This window comes from Argentina silus (assembly GCF_951799395.1).
Source record: "Argentina silus genome assembly, chromosome: 6".
Taxonomy (NCBI): domain Eukaryota; kingdom Metazoa; phylum Chordata; class Actinopteri; order Argentiniformes; family Argentinidae; genus Argentina; species Argentina silus.
In genome coordinates, this window is record NC_139660.1 from 21,585,309 (window position 1) to 21,603,825 (window position 18,517).

The window sequence follows — 18,517 nt, forward strand, 5'->3', positions numbered from 1 at the left end:
GAGACAGGTTCCTCACCACCCTCCTACACACACACACACATATAAATACACACACACACAAAGACATAGACATAAACGATCGAGCACACACCACACGCACACCTGTGCGCACCACACACACACACACACACACACACACACACACACACACACACACACACACATACACACACATACACACGCACACACACACACACACACACACACACAAACACACACTCATGTACACACCTCACACACACAGAATGACAGATAAAGAGAAGAAGAGAGAGACAGCAGTCAGAGAAGCTGGAGGTTGGGGGGGGGGGGGGGGTGAGGACTGACTGACTGACTAAGGGAAGTGTATCAGCCTGGTCCAGTCTCTGACCTGATCAGCACAATCAGTTTGGCCAGTCCACTGGGCGACTCTTTGCTCTTAAAGGGGATGCCGGGTTTGTCTGTCCTCTGGCAGCTCTGCTTGATCTGTCTCAGCATGCCCTGGTAGATCTCTGAGCCCTGATAGGACGAGGTCATGTCGTGCATGCGGCTGTAGGTGGCGGCCTCTCTCTCGCTGCAGCGCGTGTCCACCGACGTGAGGTCAACTGGAGGTCACAGACAGACAAGGACAGGAAGGCAGGTCAAAGGTCAACTGGAGGTCAGGACAGAGACAGACAAGGCCAGGAGGGCAGGTCAAAGGTCAACTGGAGGTCAGGACAGAGACAGACAAGGCCAGGAGGACAGGTCAAAGGCATGGTCTGTGAAGTGTATTTATTGTATTACTTTCCCGTTGTAGTGCTGTTTCAAGGTCCACATCACAAGAGAATGGAAATAAGAAGAATTTGTATTTGTTCACTACCAGCTGATGGAGCTAACTTCACTGGATTGGTGGAGGGAGAAATCGGAGGATGGGCTCATCGAATGCATGGAACGGAATCAGAAATGCTATCGAACACACAGCCTTCTGATTTCTACCTCCACCAGCCTCCCCAGGAGTAAACAATCCGATACACACCTAGGTTGGATGCAGTGGAGGCTGGTGGAGGTAGAAATCGGAGGACGGGGCTTGGAATGGAATGCGTGGAATGGAATGAGGAATCATCAAATACCAAGCCTATTCCATTCCATGCATTACAATGAGACCGTCCTCCGATTTCTGCCTCCACCAGCCTCCCCTGGTGGGATGGCTACAGAAGTGTAACTAAGTTAAGCAACAGTACCATAGATATCAAAGGGGTTGCAGTAGTCTGGACACTCATAGCCACATTGGCTGAAGAAGTTCACCATCTCTTCTGGCTGACCACAGAACACCAGCTCTCCTTTGCTCATGATGGCTATCCTGCTGAACACCTGCAGGACAAACACACACACAGATACGCACACGTACACACACACACGTGTGCACGCACGCACACACACAACCATACGCATACACGCATGCACACACACACATGCACGCACACGCACGCACACACACGCACGCACGCATGAACACGCATACACACACACACACACACACACACAGGGTTAAGAACACAGAACAGCCCTCCTGTGTTTATGATGACTGAGCACTTGAAGAGAGCGTATGGGGCTGATTGTTAATTGTCCTTCAATGCTGAGACAGGGACTTACAGTGGACTATGGAACACTAAAACACACATATGAAGGATGCAAAGAATCTCTAAAATTAACATTAACCACTGAATGTAAGGAATAAGCACACTTGAGATAAGATAGAATAGAAGTGAATAGATTAGAATAGAAGTGAATAGAATAGAATAGAATAGAACTGAATAAAATAGAATGGAATACAACTGAACAGAATAGAGTAGAATAGAATAGAATAGAATAGAACAAAACAGGGTAGAATGCAGTGACAGTATCTCTCTTCTCTCTAAACTCACCCTGAAGAGTTCAGAACGCGGCTGGTGGATGGTTACTATGACGATGCGGTCCCTTCTGGCCAGCTCCGCCAGCAGATCTACAATCTGATTGGCTGTCATGCTGTCCAGGCCCGTGGTCGGCTCGTCCAATAGGATGACCTCTGGAAAGACATCACACAGCATGTCCCCAAAAGTCACACGTCAGGGAATCGCCCAGAACAGAGGGAAGGTTAAAAAGAAAAGAAAAGAAAAAAAAGGAGGACAAAAGTTTTCCAGTTTAACTTCTAAAATGTTTACTTTTTCTCGTAAGTGGCGCAGACCCCTCTGCGGGGCACTTCTTTAAGATAAGTGTGTACTTTTCTCTTAATTTCTCAGTTTAGGACAATTAAAAGATTGCCTCCTTATAAAAGGCTGAGAGGAATTAAGAGATGCATTAATTGTGTGATGAACTCATTTCCTGGTCGATTGGAGAGGCACTGGGAGGGAACCCTTCATTACTGAGGCCCAGAGCTAGGGAGGAGGAGGAGGACGGGGGGGGGGGGAGGGGGTTAATCCTGGATGAGGGCTGAGACCCCTTGTGCCCCCCAGGGGGGGCCGCAGGCCTGATAAACTACACCTGGGACCCCCTCCACTGGACCCAGCTTAATACTGAGAGAGTGATAACCCTGACTTCTATTACCCTCCTTCCCTCTCTACTCACTCTCTCTCTCACACTCTCTGTCCATCCCTCTCTCCTTCTCTCTCTCGCTCCTCTCTTACTCTCTTTCTCTCCTTCTCCCTCTGTCCATCCCTCTCTCCTTCTCTCTCTCCTCTCATCCCTCCTCTCTCTGTCCATCCCTCTCTCCCTCCTCTCTCTGTCCATCCCTCTCTCCCTCCTCTCTCTGTCCATCCCTCTCTCCCTCCCTCTCTGTCCATCCCTCTCTCCCTCCCTCTCTGTCCACCCCCCTCTCTCCTCTCTCTCTCTCTAGTCTCATCCAGTTCTCTCTGAGGATGGACTTTGTTTCCTCTGATTTTTAATTCCTATACTCTCATGACCATAGTCACCATGTTGTATAATAACCTCTTCTACATCTGTATGCGTCAGCTGTTTTGTATTCATGTGAATTCTGCTCCTCGTGGAATGTGTCTTTACATGCTTGTATCCCGTGATTCTGAGCAGGCAGCATCCGAGGCAGCCTGGTGGCTACTCACTGGGGTCCTGGAGCAGCTGGCTGGCGATGGACACCCTCCGTCTCTCTCCCCCAGAGATCCCCGGGAAGATGCGTCCTCCGATGACGCTGTGGGCCACGTGACCCAGGCTCAGCTCGGCCATCACGGAGGACACCTGACCACCGGGACAAAGAGAGAGGGATGGACAGAGAGAGAGAGAGAGAGAGCGAGAGAGAGAGAGAGAGAGAGAAAATCAGACAGTGAGAGTGGGAACAAGAGGGAGAGAAGGAGAGAGATCTATTTATCTATCTATCTATCCGTCCGTCCATCCATCCATCCATCCATCCTGTTTATCTGATGATTTTACAATGGACGGTTTCCACTTGAGCATTGTGTACAGATCTGTTCTGGCTTGTTGCACATTTGCGTTCTCCCCAAGCACTAACACACCTGATATGAAATAACCATCAAGTCCTTCATCGGTTGAATCAGGTGTGTCAGTGTTGGGTCGGAGCTAGGACCCAGGGGGTCTCTCTATGGGGGGTGGGGGGGGGGGGGGGGGGGGCGGGGGGGGGGTGCACAGCTATCGTCAGGGGTACAGGTAGAGTATCTGACGTCGGGACCCTTACCTTCTTCTGGATGACGTCAGCTGACTGTTGTCTCAGGGCCAGCTGGGCGGTGTAGGTGAGGGTCTCCTCCACTGTCAGGTAACTCAGCAGGTTGTCACTCTGGAGAAGGGGGGTGGGGGGGTGGGGGGTGGGCACAGATACAATAGAGATTAATAGATCAGGTCTAGAATAGATTTCACCGCACAGGGGAGAGAGAGACAGACACACAGGAGAGAGACAGGAGAGAGACACAGACACACAGGAGAGAGACACAGACACACAGGAGAGAGACACAGACACAGGAGAGAGATACAGACACACAGGAGAGAGACACAGACACAGGAGAGAGATACAGACACAGGAGAGATATAGACACACAGGAGAGAGATACAGACACAGGAGAGAGATACAGACACAGGAGAGAGACACAGACACACAGGAGAGAGACACAGACACAGGAGAGAGATACAGACACAGGAGAGAAACACAGACACAGGAGAGAAACACAGACACATATACCATATAGCTGAATAGCTGTATCAGATAGTCTACACAGGGGAGGCAGGAGACAACAGGAGTGATATGGATGCAGATAGAGGGAGACACATAGGAAGGTAGTGAACAGATGGATGAGGCTGGGGGGTTGATGGGGTGTGTGTGTGTATGTGTGTGTGTATGTGTGTGTGTGTGTGTGTGTGTGTGTGTGTGTGTGTGTGTGTGTGTGTGTGTTAGCTCAGCTCTCCAGAGGGGAACCAGACACACTGACACAGATACAGTATAGATCTATACTATCATCTAGAATAATATTTACAATATTGTAAAAAAAAAAAAAAGAAAAAAGACAGAAAATCTAATCTTGTTCTAAGAAAAAACGTGTCTTACCTAAGAGTCTGTGTGAAGGGTGAGGAGGTTGTTACTGTTAAATGCCCCCCCCCCCACCCCCCCACCCCCCCACCCCCCCCTCTCTTTCTCTCTCTGTTTATTGTGGATGAGGTGATAGTTAATGATTGACAGCGCTGGATTATAGAACTTTGAGGAGCTCACGCCATGTCTGTGTATCCGTATCTGTGTGTGTGTGTGTGTGTGTGTGTGTGTGGGGGGGGGGGGGGGGGGGGGGTGCATGTGTGTGTGTGTGTGTGTATGTGTGCGTGTGCGTGTGTGCATGTGTGTGTGTGTGTGTGTCTGTGTGCGTGCATGCTTTTGTGTGTGTGTGTGTGTGTGTGTGTGTGTGTGTGTGTCTGTGCATACCGACAGAGAAAAACCGCCTGGCTGTGTAGTCTGACCCTCCTGAACTCAGCCCACAGTTCAATTAGAACACGGCTAGTTTCAGTTGCCTGACTTTTAAACCACAACACCCTCACTTCCTCCTCTTAATTACGGAGAGATTTAATATCACCGCCTCATCCCGGGCTTAGGAGGGATTTTTAATGACTGGATTAGTCTGGAGCTCCGGTGAGCACTGACGATGTTATCTGCAGTAAAATGAGAGATTATTTCTCAACGACTGGGGTTTAAACTGAGTGATTTCATTTAGCTGTGGACACACATGAACACCTCGGTGGGAGATTACTGTGTGAAGGAGCTATCTGTAGCTCCAGTTCATTTCACCCCCCCCCCCGCCCCTCACTGAAACAACCCTTCTCCTACTTCCAGACTGGAGTTTATGGAGTGTGGTTATGGACGTGACAGATAGTTACCCCCCGACCCAGATCCCTCTCACACACACACTCACACATACATACAGTTAGGTCCGGAAATATTTGGACAGTGACACAATTTTTTATAATTTTGGCTCTGTACGCCACCACAATGGATTTGAAATGAAACAATCGAGATGCAATTGAAGGGCAGACTTTCAGCTTTAATTCAAGGGGTTGAACAAAAATATCATATGAAACGTTTAGGAATTGCAACCATTTTTATACACAGTCCTCTATTTTCAGGGGCTCAAATGTAATTGGACAAATTAACAGTCATAAATAAAATGTTAATTTTTAATACTTTGTCGAGAATCCTTTGCAGGCAATAACTGCCTGAAGTCTGGAAACCATGGACATCACCAAATGCTGGGTTTCCTCCTTTGTGATGCTTTGCCAGGCCTTTACTGCAGCTGTCTTCAGTTGTTGTTTATTCGTGGGTCTTTCTGCCTTTAGTTTTGTCTTCAGCAAGTGAAATGCATGCTCGATCGGGTTGAGATCAGGTGATTGACTCGGCTATTGCAGAATATTCCACTTCTTTCCCTTAAAAAAACTCCTGGGTTACACTTCAGAATTCATCCGGCTGCTTCTGTCCTCTGTCACATCATCAATAAACACAAGTGACCCAGTGCCATTGGAAGCCATGCATATCCATGCCATCACACTGCCTCCACTGTGTTTTACAGAAGATGTGGTATGATTCGGATCATGAGCCGTTCCAAGCCTTCTCTTCCCATCATTCTGGCACAGGTTGATCTTAGTTTCATCTGTCCAAAGAATGCTGTTCCAGAACTGGGCTGGCTTTTTTAGATGTTTTTTGGCAAAGTCTATTCTGGCCTTTGTATTCTTGAGGCTTATGAATGGTTTGCACCTTGTGGTGAACCCTCTGCATTTGCTCTCGTGAAGTCTTCTCTTCATGGTAGACTTGGATAATGATACGTCCACCTCCTGGAGAGTGTTCTTCACTTGGCTGGATGTTGTGAGGGGGTTTTTCTTTACCATGGGAAGGATCCTGCGATCATCCACCACTGTTGTCTTCCGTGGACGTTCAGGCCTTTTTGTGTTGCCGAGCTCACCAGTGCGTTCTTTTTTTCTCAGAATGTACCAAACTGTTGATTTTGCCACTCCTAATGTTGCCGCTATCTCTCTGATGGATTTTTTTTGTTTTTGCAGCCTAAGGATGGCCTGTTTCACTTGCATTGAGAGCTCCTTTGACCGCATGTTGTGCGTTCACAGCAACAGCTTCCAAATGCAAATGCCACACTCGGAATCAACTCAGACCTTTTACCTGCTTAATTGATAAAGACATAACGAAGGAATATCCCACACCTGTCCATGAAACAGCTTTTGAGTCAATTGTCCAATTACTTTTGGTCCCTTGAAAAAGAGGGGGCTACATATAAAAGAGCTGTAATTCCTAAACCCTTCCTCAAATTTGCCTGTGAATACCCTCAAATTAAAGCTGAGAGTCTGCACTTTAAGCCCATATTATATAACTGTAACTTGAATATGTTTTGGTAAACAGCTAAAATAACAACAATTGTGTCAGAGTCCAAATATATATGGACCTAACTGTCCGTAACATGAAGATAGCAACCCCAACCCAGACCTCTCACACACTCTCACTCTCAAGGTCAAAGCTTATCACCATGTCACCCAGACAGTGTGTGTGTGTGTGTGTGTAATTGTTTGTGTGTGTGTGTGCGTGTGTGTGTAATTGTATGTGTGCGTGTAATTGTATGTGTGCGTGCGTGCGTGCATGCATGCGTGCATGCGTGTGTGTGGGTGTGTGTGCGTGCGTGCGTGCAATCGTGTGTGTGTGTGTGGTTACCTGTAGCACATAGGAGAAACAGTCCTGGTACTGGTCTCTCTTGAGTTTCTGCCCATTAACGAACACGTCTCCTTGGAGGGTCCCTGTGTTCCCAATCCTCCCAGATATAGCATCCAGGAGAGTTGTCTTCCCTGAGCCTGTCACACACACACACATACACACAACGAAACACAGACATACACACACACGCACACGCACACACACACACACACAGACATACACACACAGACATACACACACACGCACACACACACACAGACATACACACACAGACATACACACACAGACATACACACACACGCACACACACACACAGACATACACACACAGACATACACACACACGCACACACACACACACACACACACACACACACACACACACACACACACACACACACACACACACACACACACACACACACACACACACACACACACACACAGGAACAAACAAACAAACATCAACTATATATATAACTATCAGTTATTGCATTTCATATACTTGAGCTGTGCTGCCTTTGGTTAGTCTCATACAATGGAAACAGTGGAATAGTCCCAAAAGATCCAACTTCAAGCTAAATGAAGCAAACCCTGAATAACAATCAAGTATTTGACCAAGCTCTGATGCTCTAGAATATTTCTCTCACTGGTCAATATTCTATGTGTGTGTGTGTGTGTGTGTCATGTGTGCGTGTGTGTGTGTGAGTGCATGTGTGTGCATGTGCGTGCGTGTGTTTATGTGTGTCTGCGTGTGTGTGTTTGCGTGTGTTTATGTGTGTCTGCGTGTGTCTGTGTGTTTGTGTGTGTGCATGTGTATGTGTGTGTGTGTGTGTGTGTGTGTGTGTGTGTGTGTGTTGCCCACCTGAGTTACCCAGTATGCCCATGATCTGACCACTGTTGACATGGAAGGAGACGTCATTGAGGATTTGCCTGGTCCATTTCTTCTTGTAGGTGGGCAGGTCCCACCAAGGCCCTAGACGCTCACTACACACACACACACACACATATACACACACACATGCACGCACACACACACACATATACACACACACATGCACGCACACACACACGCACACATGACACACACACACAGAATATTGACCAGTGAGAGAAATATTCTCGAGCACATACACACACACACACACACACACACACACACACACACACACACACACACACACACAACAATAGCTAACCCAACCCAGATCCCTCTCACACACACACACACACACACACACACACACACACACACACACACACACACACACACACACACTCACTTTCTACAGCAGCTGTGCAAGAGGTCAAAGCTTATCACCATGTCACTCAGACAGCACAGTGTATGTGTGTGTGCGTGTGTGTGTGCGTTTGTGTGTGCATGTGTGTGCATGTGCGTGTGTGTGCTTGTGCGCATGTGTGTGCATGCGTGTGTGTGTGTGCGCGCGTGTGTGTGTGTGCGTGTGTGCGCGCGTGTGTGGGTGTGCATTTACCGAAAGCTTCAGTTAAGCTTCAGTCATACTTCATTTCTCCAGACTACCCAGAATCAAAGCCAGGAGACAGTGACAAAGCCATGCATTTTCGTTCGTGTGAACGAACGAAAATCACTCAATGAATACTGTTGCTAGTCTAGGGGAGGAGTGGCCCTGGATTACTGGACAACGCTTTCAGGAAACTGACATCAGCAGGGACCTGAAGATATGAAGGTCAGATATATAGGTCTAATATGATTGGTGCAGATCAGATACAGGTCTATTATGATTGGTGTAGATCAGATACAGGTCTATTATGATTGGTGTAGATCAGATACAGGTCTAATATGATTGGTGTAGAGAAGATACAGGTATAATATGATTGGTGTAGAGAAGATACAGGTCTAATATGATTGGTGTAGAGAAGATACAGGTATAATATGATTGGTGTAGAGAAGATACAGGTCTAATATGATTGGTGTAGAGAAGATACAGGTCTAATATGATTGGTGTAGATCAGATACAGGTATAATATGATTGGTGTAGATCAGATACAGGTATAAGACGATTGGTGTAGAGCCCCAGGCTGCACCCCACTGGTTAAAGACATCATCTCCATGTAAATACAGGTAGACAAAACAGTCTTGCAGTAAGTTAGTCAAGATGATGGAACATGGACATTCTCTATGCTTATTGGTGTTTCCCACCTGACAATGTTTAAGATTCACTGTGACTAGATATGAGCCTCCACGTCCCTGGACCTGCCCCCCCCTAGTGGCCGTCTAACATATCACATGGAACTGTGGTGTCCCTAACCCTAACCCTCTTGTCCAGGACTTCAGTAATTTACACTTTCAATGAAAACATTCTGGGGGGCAAATTCTCCAAGACACAGATTCAATGTGCTCTGAAACCGAAGAACATGTTCTATTGAATAGACAGTCTCCACTGAAAGTGGTCCAGGAAATCAACCCTCTGTTGAAGATATCTTTTAATCCAGGAGTAAAACAAACAAACCCATAGACTGATACTATCACACCGACACAGGAGTGGTGTGTGACTCTCTGACATGTCAACAGTGTGTGTGTGTGTGTGTGTGTGTGTGTGTGTGTGTGTGTGTGTGTGTGTGTGTGTGTGTGTGTGTGTGTGTGTGTGTGTGTGTGTCTTACCTGACGGCGTAGGAGATCTTGTTGACACTCAGACAGCAGGATGGTTGGAAGTTCTGGAGCTGGGTTTGGGTCTGGGCCGGGGGTCCGAGACCCTTCATGCCACTCACACTCCCCCCCGACCCAGACACAAACTTAAAGGACTCCTTAAACCGGCTCCTGGTCTCCGTCCCCGGCCCGGCTTCCTCCACCTCCAATGAGTACGATCCGTTCATGTCTGCTGCTGCACTCTGGACATCCAGCCGACGAGAGTATGTTTGTCTCTGTCTGTGTGTGTGTGTGTGTGTGTTTGTCTTTGTGTCTCTGTATGTCTCTCTCTCTCTGTCTGTGTGTGTGTGTGTGTGGGTGTGGGTGTGTGGGTGTGTGTGTGTGTGGGTGTTAGTGTGTGTGTGTGTGGGTGTGGGTGTGTGTGTGTGTGGGTGTTAGTGTGTGTGTGTGTGTGGGTGTGTGTGGCCCTAGCTGACACCATAAACAGTGTGTGTTATCGGGAGAACTTTGCTCTGAGGCTGTATAAAGAGAAAGCTGCCAGAGGGCCACAGGTCTGCTGTCTGCTGTCAGTCAGATCACAGCCTGGGAGAGGAGAGGACAGGAGAAGAGAGGAGAAGAGAAGAGAGGAGAAGAGAGAAGGAGAGAAGAGGAGAAGAGAAGACAGGACAGGACAGGAGAAGAGAGGAGAAGAGAAGAGAAGAGAGGAGAGGAAAGGAGAAGAGAGGAGAAGAGAAGAGAGGAGAGGAGAGTAGAGGAGAGGAGAGGAGAGGAGAGGAGAACCCAGGACACACTTCTGGATAGACCCAGGCTATAGTACAGAAAGGAGAAAGGAAGGAGAAAGGAAAGGAGAGGGGAGGAGAGTCAAGGAGAGGAGAGGAGGAGCGACCGGGATAGACTGACCACCCAGCAGAGGGGGCACTGACCCCCCAGAACCACCTCCACCACCTCCACCCCCACCACCCCCACAGCCTCTGCAGCCATGGACACTGCCAAGAGCCTAGATCCAGAGAAGGGTCCCAGGGCTGACGACCCCACACTGAAGGTGAGTCTGCAACGTCCATGTCTGATGTTTAAGGGCTCCGGACACGGGGGCCAACAGGGTTGAAGGATCACAGGGTCAGGGTCAGGGAGTCAAGGGGTCAGGGAGTCAAGGGGTCAGGGAGTCAAGGGGTCAGGGAGTCAAGGGGTGTAGCTTTACATTAAGTGTGAAAACATTGACCACCCACACTCTAGAGTTTAAACAGGTGCCATGCATGCAGCTCCTGACCAGAGCGTGTGTGTGTGTGTGTGTGTGTGTGTGTGTGTGTGTGTGTGTTTGTGTGTGTGTGTGTGTGTGTGTGTGTGTGTGTGTGTGTGTGTGTGTGTGTGTGTGTGCGTGCAGTGGACCCTGGACTTGCTGGAGATCCCAGGCTATGTTTCCCAGCATGACCGATAAAAACCCTCTGTCCTCACACACACACACACACACACACACACACACACACACACACACACACACACACACACACACACACACACCTAACAGTATTGAATCAGTTTATCTGGAATCAGAACAAATCGTCTTTATAGCAGTACAATCTGAAAGGTCCAATAAACCAGTGATATCATTCACTGTAAGAGGCTTTACAGTTCTGTGACAAATGGTTCTGATAAAGAACAGACTGTAGTAACCAGCTAGTTATTACCAAGTCATACACATGACATGCCAGATGACAGTGAAGGTGTCAATGGTCATGATAAGAAAATGCTGTGTGTGTGTGTGTGTGTGTGTGTGTGTGTCCCTCCTCAGACACAGGACACTGAGCTGTTTTCCTCGTCAGAAGAGGACAGCAGTCTGTACTTCACCTACAGTGGAGGTCGTAACAAGCTGGAGGTCATCAACCTGCACTATGAGGTAACATTCTCAACCACTCTCTCTCTCTCTCTCTCTCTCTCTCTCTCTCTCCTCTCTCTCTCCTCTCCCCTTCTGTCCTCCTCTCTCTCTCTCTCTCTCTCTCCTCTCCCCTTCTGTCCTCCTCTCTCTCTGTCATTTTCTTGACTTCTCTTTAAATAGGCTAAGAGAAATGTTTTATTGTTGTAAATATAAATGTTTGTGTATTTTCATTATGAATAGACGCCACATCTGCGTGTGTGTGTGTGTGTGCTTCTCTGTGTGTGTATCTGTGTGTGCGTGTGTGTGTGTGCTTCTCTGTGCGTGTATCTGTGTGTGTGTGTGTGTTAGGTGGACACAGCGGCCCAGATCCCGTGGTACGAGAGGCTGTCAGAGTTTAAGATGCCGTGGGAGATGAAGGGGGACAAGCAGACGGCCATCAACAAGCTGAACCTGCGGGTCCACAGTGGACAGATGCTGGCCATCATAGGCAGCTCAGGTACGGGGAGCAGGAATGATTACCTCAGGAATGATTACCTCAGGAATGATTACCTCAGTTCAGGTGGGACAATTTAAGTCGAACGACACAGCTGTCACTGGCTACCACCCCCCCACACACACACTCCCTCTCCTCACCTTCTTCCATTTACCCCCCCGCCCCCCCCCCCAACCCTCCCACCACCCTCCTCTCCCTCTCGTCACCTTCTCTCCCCCCGACCCCCCAACCCCCCCCTCTCCCTCTCCCTCCCCCCCCCCCCCACAGGCTGTGGTAAGACGTCCCTGCTGGACGTGATCACATGTCGTGACGAGGGGGGGTCGATGGCGTCCGGTCAGATCCTGATCAACGGGCGTCCCAGCACCCCCCAGCTAGTGAGGAAGACCACGGCCCACGTCCGTCAGGATGACCGCCTGCTGCCCCACCTCACCGTCAGGGAGACCCTCGTCTTTGTGGCCAAGCTCCGGCTGCCCACCCACTTCTCCCAGGCCCAGAGAGACCAGAGGGTGAGGCCAGGGGACAGCCAATCCAAGCCAACTTCATTCATTCAACACAATTCTCTTGAATTCTCTTCCATTCATCTCCATTAAACTCCATTAAACTCCATTAATCTCCATCAAACTCCATCAAACTCCATTAAACTCCATTCATCTCCATCAAACTCCATCAAACTCAATTTATCTCCATCAAACTCCATTAAACTCCATTCATCTCCATTAAACTCCATTAATCATCAAACTCCATTAAACTCCATTCATCTCCATGAAACTCCATTCATCTCCATGAAACTCCATTAAACTCTATTCATCTCCATTAAACACCATGAAACTCCATTCATCTCCATGAAACTCCATTAAACTCCATTCATCTCCATTAAACACCATGAAACTCCATTCATCTCCATCAAACTCCATTAAACTCCATTAATCTCCATCAAACTCCATCAAACTCTATTAATCTCCATCAAACTCCATTAATCTCCATGAAACTCCATTCATCTCCATGAAACTCCATTAAACTCCATTAATCATCAAACTCCATTAAACTCCATGAAACTCCATTAAACTCCATTAATCTCCATTAAACTCCATGAAACTCCATTAATCTCCATTAATCATCAAACTCCATTAATCTCCATGAAACTCCATTAAACTCCATTAATCTCCATTAAACTCCATGAAACTCCATTCATCTCCATCAAACTCCATTAAACTCCATTCATGTCCATCAAACTCTATTCATCTTCATTAAACTCCATTAATCTCCATTCATCGGGCAGCCTTTAGAATGCGTGAGCCACTACGTCGCTTCCTTCTCTGAGTTCTTCCAGTGTGAGTATTTGTGATGACTCTCTTCGGCTGTCTGGAGGCGTGACTCTCTGGCTGCTCTGCCCGGCGCAGGTCGACGATGTCATCGCGGAGCTGCGCCTGCGGCAGTGCGCCCACACCCGGGTGGGCAACGACGTGGTGAGGGGCGTGTCCGGAGGGGAGAGGAGGCGGGTCAGCATCGCCGTGCAGCTGCTGTGGAACCCTGGTGAGATAACGTGGGAGGGGGAGGGGGAGGGGAGGGGAGGGGGGGGAGGTGGTCACGGGAGGGGGGGTGGGGGTGGAGTAGCGTACAGCTGATGAACCAATATGACCTCATATGGAAAATAAGTTGATTACAATCCCTTCTCTCTCTGTCTGTCTGTCTCTCTCTGTCTGTCTCTCTCTGTCTCTCTCCTCCCTTCCTTATCTCCTCCCCCCACCACCCCTTTCTCTGTCTCTCTGTCCCGACCCCCTCACCCAGGTATCCTGATCCTGGACGAGCCCACGTCGGGCCTGGACAGTTTCACGGCCCACAACCTGGTGATCACCCTGTCTCGGCTGGCCCGGGGGAACAGGCTGGTCCTGCTGTCCGTCCACCAGCCCCGCACCGACATCTTCCAACTGTTTGACCTGGTGGTGCTGCTCTCCTCTGGGTCGGCCGTGTACTGCGGCCCGGCCCGGGATATGGTCCACTACTTCACCTGCCTGGGGTACCCCTGCCCGCGCTACTGCAACCCCTCTGACTTCTACGGTAGGAAGGAGGGAAGGGGATAGATTGGGAGTGTCCTGGTGGTTCAGTAGGAGTGTTTGTGTTGGTGGGATAGAGGGGATTCTGTGTGTGTGTGTGTGTGTGTGTGTGTGTGTGTGTGTATATATATGTGTGTTTGTGTGTGTGGTTGTGGTTGTTCATTAATTTCTTTGTGTGTGTGTGTGTGTGTGTGTGTGTGTGTGTCTGTGTATGTCTGGTGTGTATGTCTGTGTGTATGTCTGTGTGTATGTGTGTATGTCTGTGTGTGTGTGTGTGTGTGTGTGTGTGTGTGTGTGTGTGTGTGTGTGTGTGTGGCCTCAGTGGATCTGATCAGCATCGACCGGCGCAGCCCTGAGAGAGAGAAGGAGTGTCTGGAGCGGGCGAGGGTTCTGGCGGCCCAGTTTGTAGACAAGGTGGGCGGGACGGAGGACTTCATGTGGAAGGCAGCAGAGCCCAGTACCAACCTGGACTGTGTCAGGTGAGCCTCTCCGCTCCAACGCCAACTATCTCCTCCCTACCCTCCTCTGCCAGTCTGTGTGTGTGACAGATGGATTCTATTCTATTTTATTTTTTTATTGATTCTATTCAGGCCTCAGGAAGAGCAGGTGATCACAGTGACCAATCAGAAGGACAGGCTACCAGGAAGACTACACCAGTTCACCGTCCTCATCAGGTGTGTGTGTGTGTGTGTGTGTGTGTGTGTGTGTGTGTGTGTGTGTGTGTGTGTGTGTGTGTGTGTGTGTGCGTGTGCTTACAACCCACTGAAGTCCTACTGCTTGAAATCCTAAACCATGTCCGGCTCCTCCCTCCAGGCGTCAGGTGTACAATGACTTCAGAGACCTGGTGACCCTATTGGTCCACGGGTTCGAGGCCCTTCTCATGTCTCTCCTGATTGGCTTTTTGTACTACGGCGCGGGGGCGGAGCGTCTGTCCATCCAGGACACCATAGCTCTCCTCTACATGATCGGAGCTCTCACCCCATTCGCTGTGGTGCTGGACGTCATAGCAAAGTGTGAGTGGCAGGCACGACGACCAATCAGAGTGCTGAGTTTAGGACACTGATGCACTTGTGGAGATCTGAGAGGATTTGATAGGTAGAAGTATTATGACACTAGCTCCACCATAGCTACTGATTTTTTGGCCACTGACATTTTTTTTTTTAACATTTTCACCATATTTTCACACTTTTACCTGTGTAAGCCACTCAGATCTCCTTAACTCACAAACTGCCAAAGAATTCCGGAACACTCACCACCTAGAGTGCCAAGCGTTTTCATGTGGTATTTACCTAGCAACAATACTTTGATTGGCTACAAAATGAAGCATTATAGTTCATGCATTTTTTTGGTGAATAAAGTCACCCTGGGCTATTCTAGAATGTTGACAATTTGGAAGACTTTATTCACCCTCGGCACTTAAGGAGTTAAGTGCATAGGGTGTAGGGTGTAGGAGCTAGGGTGTAGGGGCCACGGGTTGGCTTGAGACAGGGCCTTCATGCTGTCTCTCTCTCTCCCCCCCAGGTCACACAGAGAGAGCCATGTTGTACCACGAACTGGAGGACGGCATGTACTCTGTCACCTCCTACTTCTTTGCCAAGGTAACACATTACACCAGGGGAGGCCGGTGGAGGTAGAAATCGGAGGATGAGGCTCATTGTAATGCATGGAATGGAACGATGAATGGTGTTTGATACCCTTCCTCATTCCGTTCCATGCGTTGCAATGAGCCCGTCCTCCGATGTCTACCTCTACCGGCCTCCCCTGCATCACACTGCTATCATCATGTTACTACTGTCTATGAAACAATAGTTCCCTTATTGGCCAGCAGGGGTCAGCAGAGCTCCATGCTTCAGCCACACTTCAGTGTCGAGACTGACGTGAAGGGAGAGTGAGGCTCTGGACAGGAGAGACCACCGTTGCTGCCATAGACAAGAAATGCAAAAACATTATCACCATGTTAGGAATCATAGTGTTTAAGTGTGTGTGTGTATGTGTATGTGTATGTGTGTGTGTGTGTGTGTGTTTCCCTGTGTGTGTGTGCATCCTTGCATGCGTCCCTGCGTCCCTGTGTGTGTGTGTGTCCCTGCATGCTTCCCTGTGTGTGTGTGTCCCTGCATGCATCCCTGTGTGTGTGTGTGTGTGTGTGTGTCCCTGCATGTGTCCCCCCTTTGTGTATGTGTGTGTGTCCCTGCATGCGTCCCTGTGTGTGTGTGTGTGTGTGTGTGTGCGTGTCCCTGCATGCGTCCCCCTGTATGTGTGTGTGTGTCCCTGCATGCGTCCCTGCGTCCCTGTGTGTGTGTGTGTGTGTGTGTCTGCCTGCGTCCGTCCTTGCCTGCGTGCGTCCCTCAGGTCCTAGGGGAGCTTCCGGAGCACTGTGTGTTCACGCTGGTGTACGGTCTGCCCATCTACTGGCTGGCGGGCCTCAACGGCGCCCCCGACCGCTTCCTGCTCAACTTCCTGCTGGTGTGGCTGATAGTGTACTGCAGCCGCTCCATGGCGCTGTTCGTGGCCGCCGCCCTGCCCACCCTGCAGACCTCCGCCTTCATGGGCAACGCCGTCTTCACCGTCTTCTACCTGACGGGGGGCTTCGTCATCAGCCTGGAGAACATGTGGCTGGGTGAGAGAGGGGGGAGAGAGAGAGAGGGGGGGGGGGAGAGAGATAAATAAATAGATCGAATGATAGATAGACAGACAGACAGACAGACAGACAGAGAGAGAGAGAGAGAGAGAGAGAGAGAGAGAGAGAGAGAGAGAGAGAGAGAGAGAGATAGATAGATAGATAGATAGATAGATAGATAGGATAGAATGGTAGATAGATAGATAGATAGATAGATAGATAGATAGATAGATAGATAGAATGGTAGATAGAATGGTAGATAGATAGATAGATAGATAGATAGATAGATAGATAGATAGATAGATAGATAGATAGAATGGTAGACAGAATGTTTGGTTGGTTGGTAGATAAATAGAGGGAGGGAATTAGCTAATGTAAGTCTATCATTTAGGCCCATCTATGTTTATGGATCTGTGGTTCTGTTGCAACCCAGGTCTCAGTAGTTATGTGGAAACAACCACGGTGGTGTGTGTCACTGACCCTTGTGTGTGTGTGTGTGTGTGTGTGTGTGTCTTCAGTGGCGTCGTGGTTCTCATATGCCTCCTTCATGCGTTGGGGCTTCGAGGGGATGCTGCAAGTCCAATTTAGGGGTCTCAAGTACCCCGTCTCCATCGGCAACATCTCCTTCAACATCGACGGCATACACGTGAGTGTGACCGACCCCTCCTCTGAAACACTGCTGCTCCCGTTAAAGGGACACTTCACCCAACTGACATTTCGGTTCCTGACCCTGGAAAGGAGTCCAGACAATTTCAGTGGATGAGGACAGATTAAATCTGGGCACCGTCACACGAACCGCTAACTGTTAGCATTTGAACCCCCCCCCCAAAAAAATAAAAATAATAATCCATGGAAGTCAATGGTCCCTAAATGACCATGTTTGAAACATGTCACACCCGAATCGTCTCCAAGTCATTTCAATCAAGTCATCAGTCCTTGGCCTTGCAATACTGTGATTTTTGTCATTTGGGTGAACTATCCCTTTAATGCTACCTCTCAGCTCTCAGGATGTAGACGCTACACTGTATACACATCACGACATGACTCACATGCGTTAATCATACATCACAAATTACAGATTGTGGCTTTAACTAATTTAGTGCAGAGGGTGAATAAAGTTGCCGGGGGGGGGGGGGGGGGGGGGGATCTGATTGGATGGCAAATAAAGCATTTGACTGATGAATGTGTTTTGCCTGTGTAGGTGAGAGTCATATGATTATGTTTTGTCTGTGTAGGTGAGAGTCATATGATTATGTTTTGTCTGTGTAGGTGAGAGTCATATGATTATGTTTTGTCTGTGTAGGTGGTGGAGGCCATGAACATGAACCAGTACCCTCTGTACTCCTGCTACCTGGTTCTGATGACTGTGGTCCTGGCCTTCATGCTGCTCTACTACCTGTCACTCAAGTTCATCAAGCAGAAGTCCAGTCAGGACTGGTGAACATCCACCACAACCCTGGAGCCCTGTCCAGAAACAACCCCTATAGCCCCTAGGCCTTAACCTATATAGCCCCTAGTCCTTAACCCCCTCCATACTAACCCCTAACCCCCTAGACCAGCAGAAGTCCAGACAAGACTGGTGTAACCAACCATAGGCCCTGTCTAGAAACAACCCTTAGCCTCCTACTCCCTAGCCCCTACTCATTATCTGCCCACTACCCCTAGACCAGCAGACGTCCAGCCAGGACTGAGGAGGTCGCCCCTAGTCCCT

At 48.9% G+C, this 18,517-nt stretch overlaps 2 protein-coding genes across 2 annotated transcripts in view; one reads left to right on the plus strand and one right to left on the minus strand.

The window, feature by feature from the left end:
- Positions 1-9,996, minus strand: part of abcg5 (ATP-binding cassette, sub-family G (WHITE), member 5) — a gene marked incomplete at both ends in the record, with an annotated part of 13,481 nt that extends 3,485 nt beyond the window's left edge. The window contains 9 exons of the mRNA XM_083672373.1: positions 1-23; positions 368-581; positions 1,197-1,326; positions 1,881-2,020; positions 3,051-3,183; positions 3,638-3,736; positions 7,145-7,281; positions 8,009-8,130; positions 9,785-9,996. The exon at positions 1-23 is cut by the window's left edge and continues 183 nt beyond it. Coding sequence (XP_083528499.1) covers positions 1-23; positions 368-581; positions 1,197-1,326; positions 1,881-2,020; positions 3,051-3,183; positions 3,638-3,736; positions 7,145-7,281; positions 8,009-8,130; positions 9,785-9,996 — 1,210 coding nt within the window. The remainder of the gene's footprint in view (positions 24-367; positions 582-1,196; positions 1,327-1,880; positions 2,021-3,050; positions 3,184-3,637; positions 3,737-7,144; positions 7,282-8,008; positions 8,131-9,784) is intronic.
- Positions 9,997-10,748: 752 nt separating this feature from the next.
- On the plus strand, positions 10,749-18,247 carry abcg8 (ATP-binding cassette, sub-family G (WHITE), member 8; the record flags this gene model as incomplete). The annotated part of the gene is made up of 13 exons (XM_083672374.1): positions 10,749-10,811; positions 11,559-11,663; positions 11,991-12,138; positions 12,403-12,641; positions 13,536-13,668; positions 13,924-14,193; positions 14,512-14,668; positions 14,780-14,863; positions 15,003-15,202; positions 15,711-15,787; positions 16,539-16,806; positions 17,325-17,452; positions 18,110-18,247. The coding sequence occupies 13 exons, from the start codon at positions 10,749-10,751 to the stop codon at positions 18,245-18,247; spliced, it is 2,010 nt and encodes a 669-aa protein (XP_083528500.1).
- Positions 18,248-18,517: the final 270 nt, after the last annotated feature.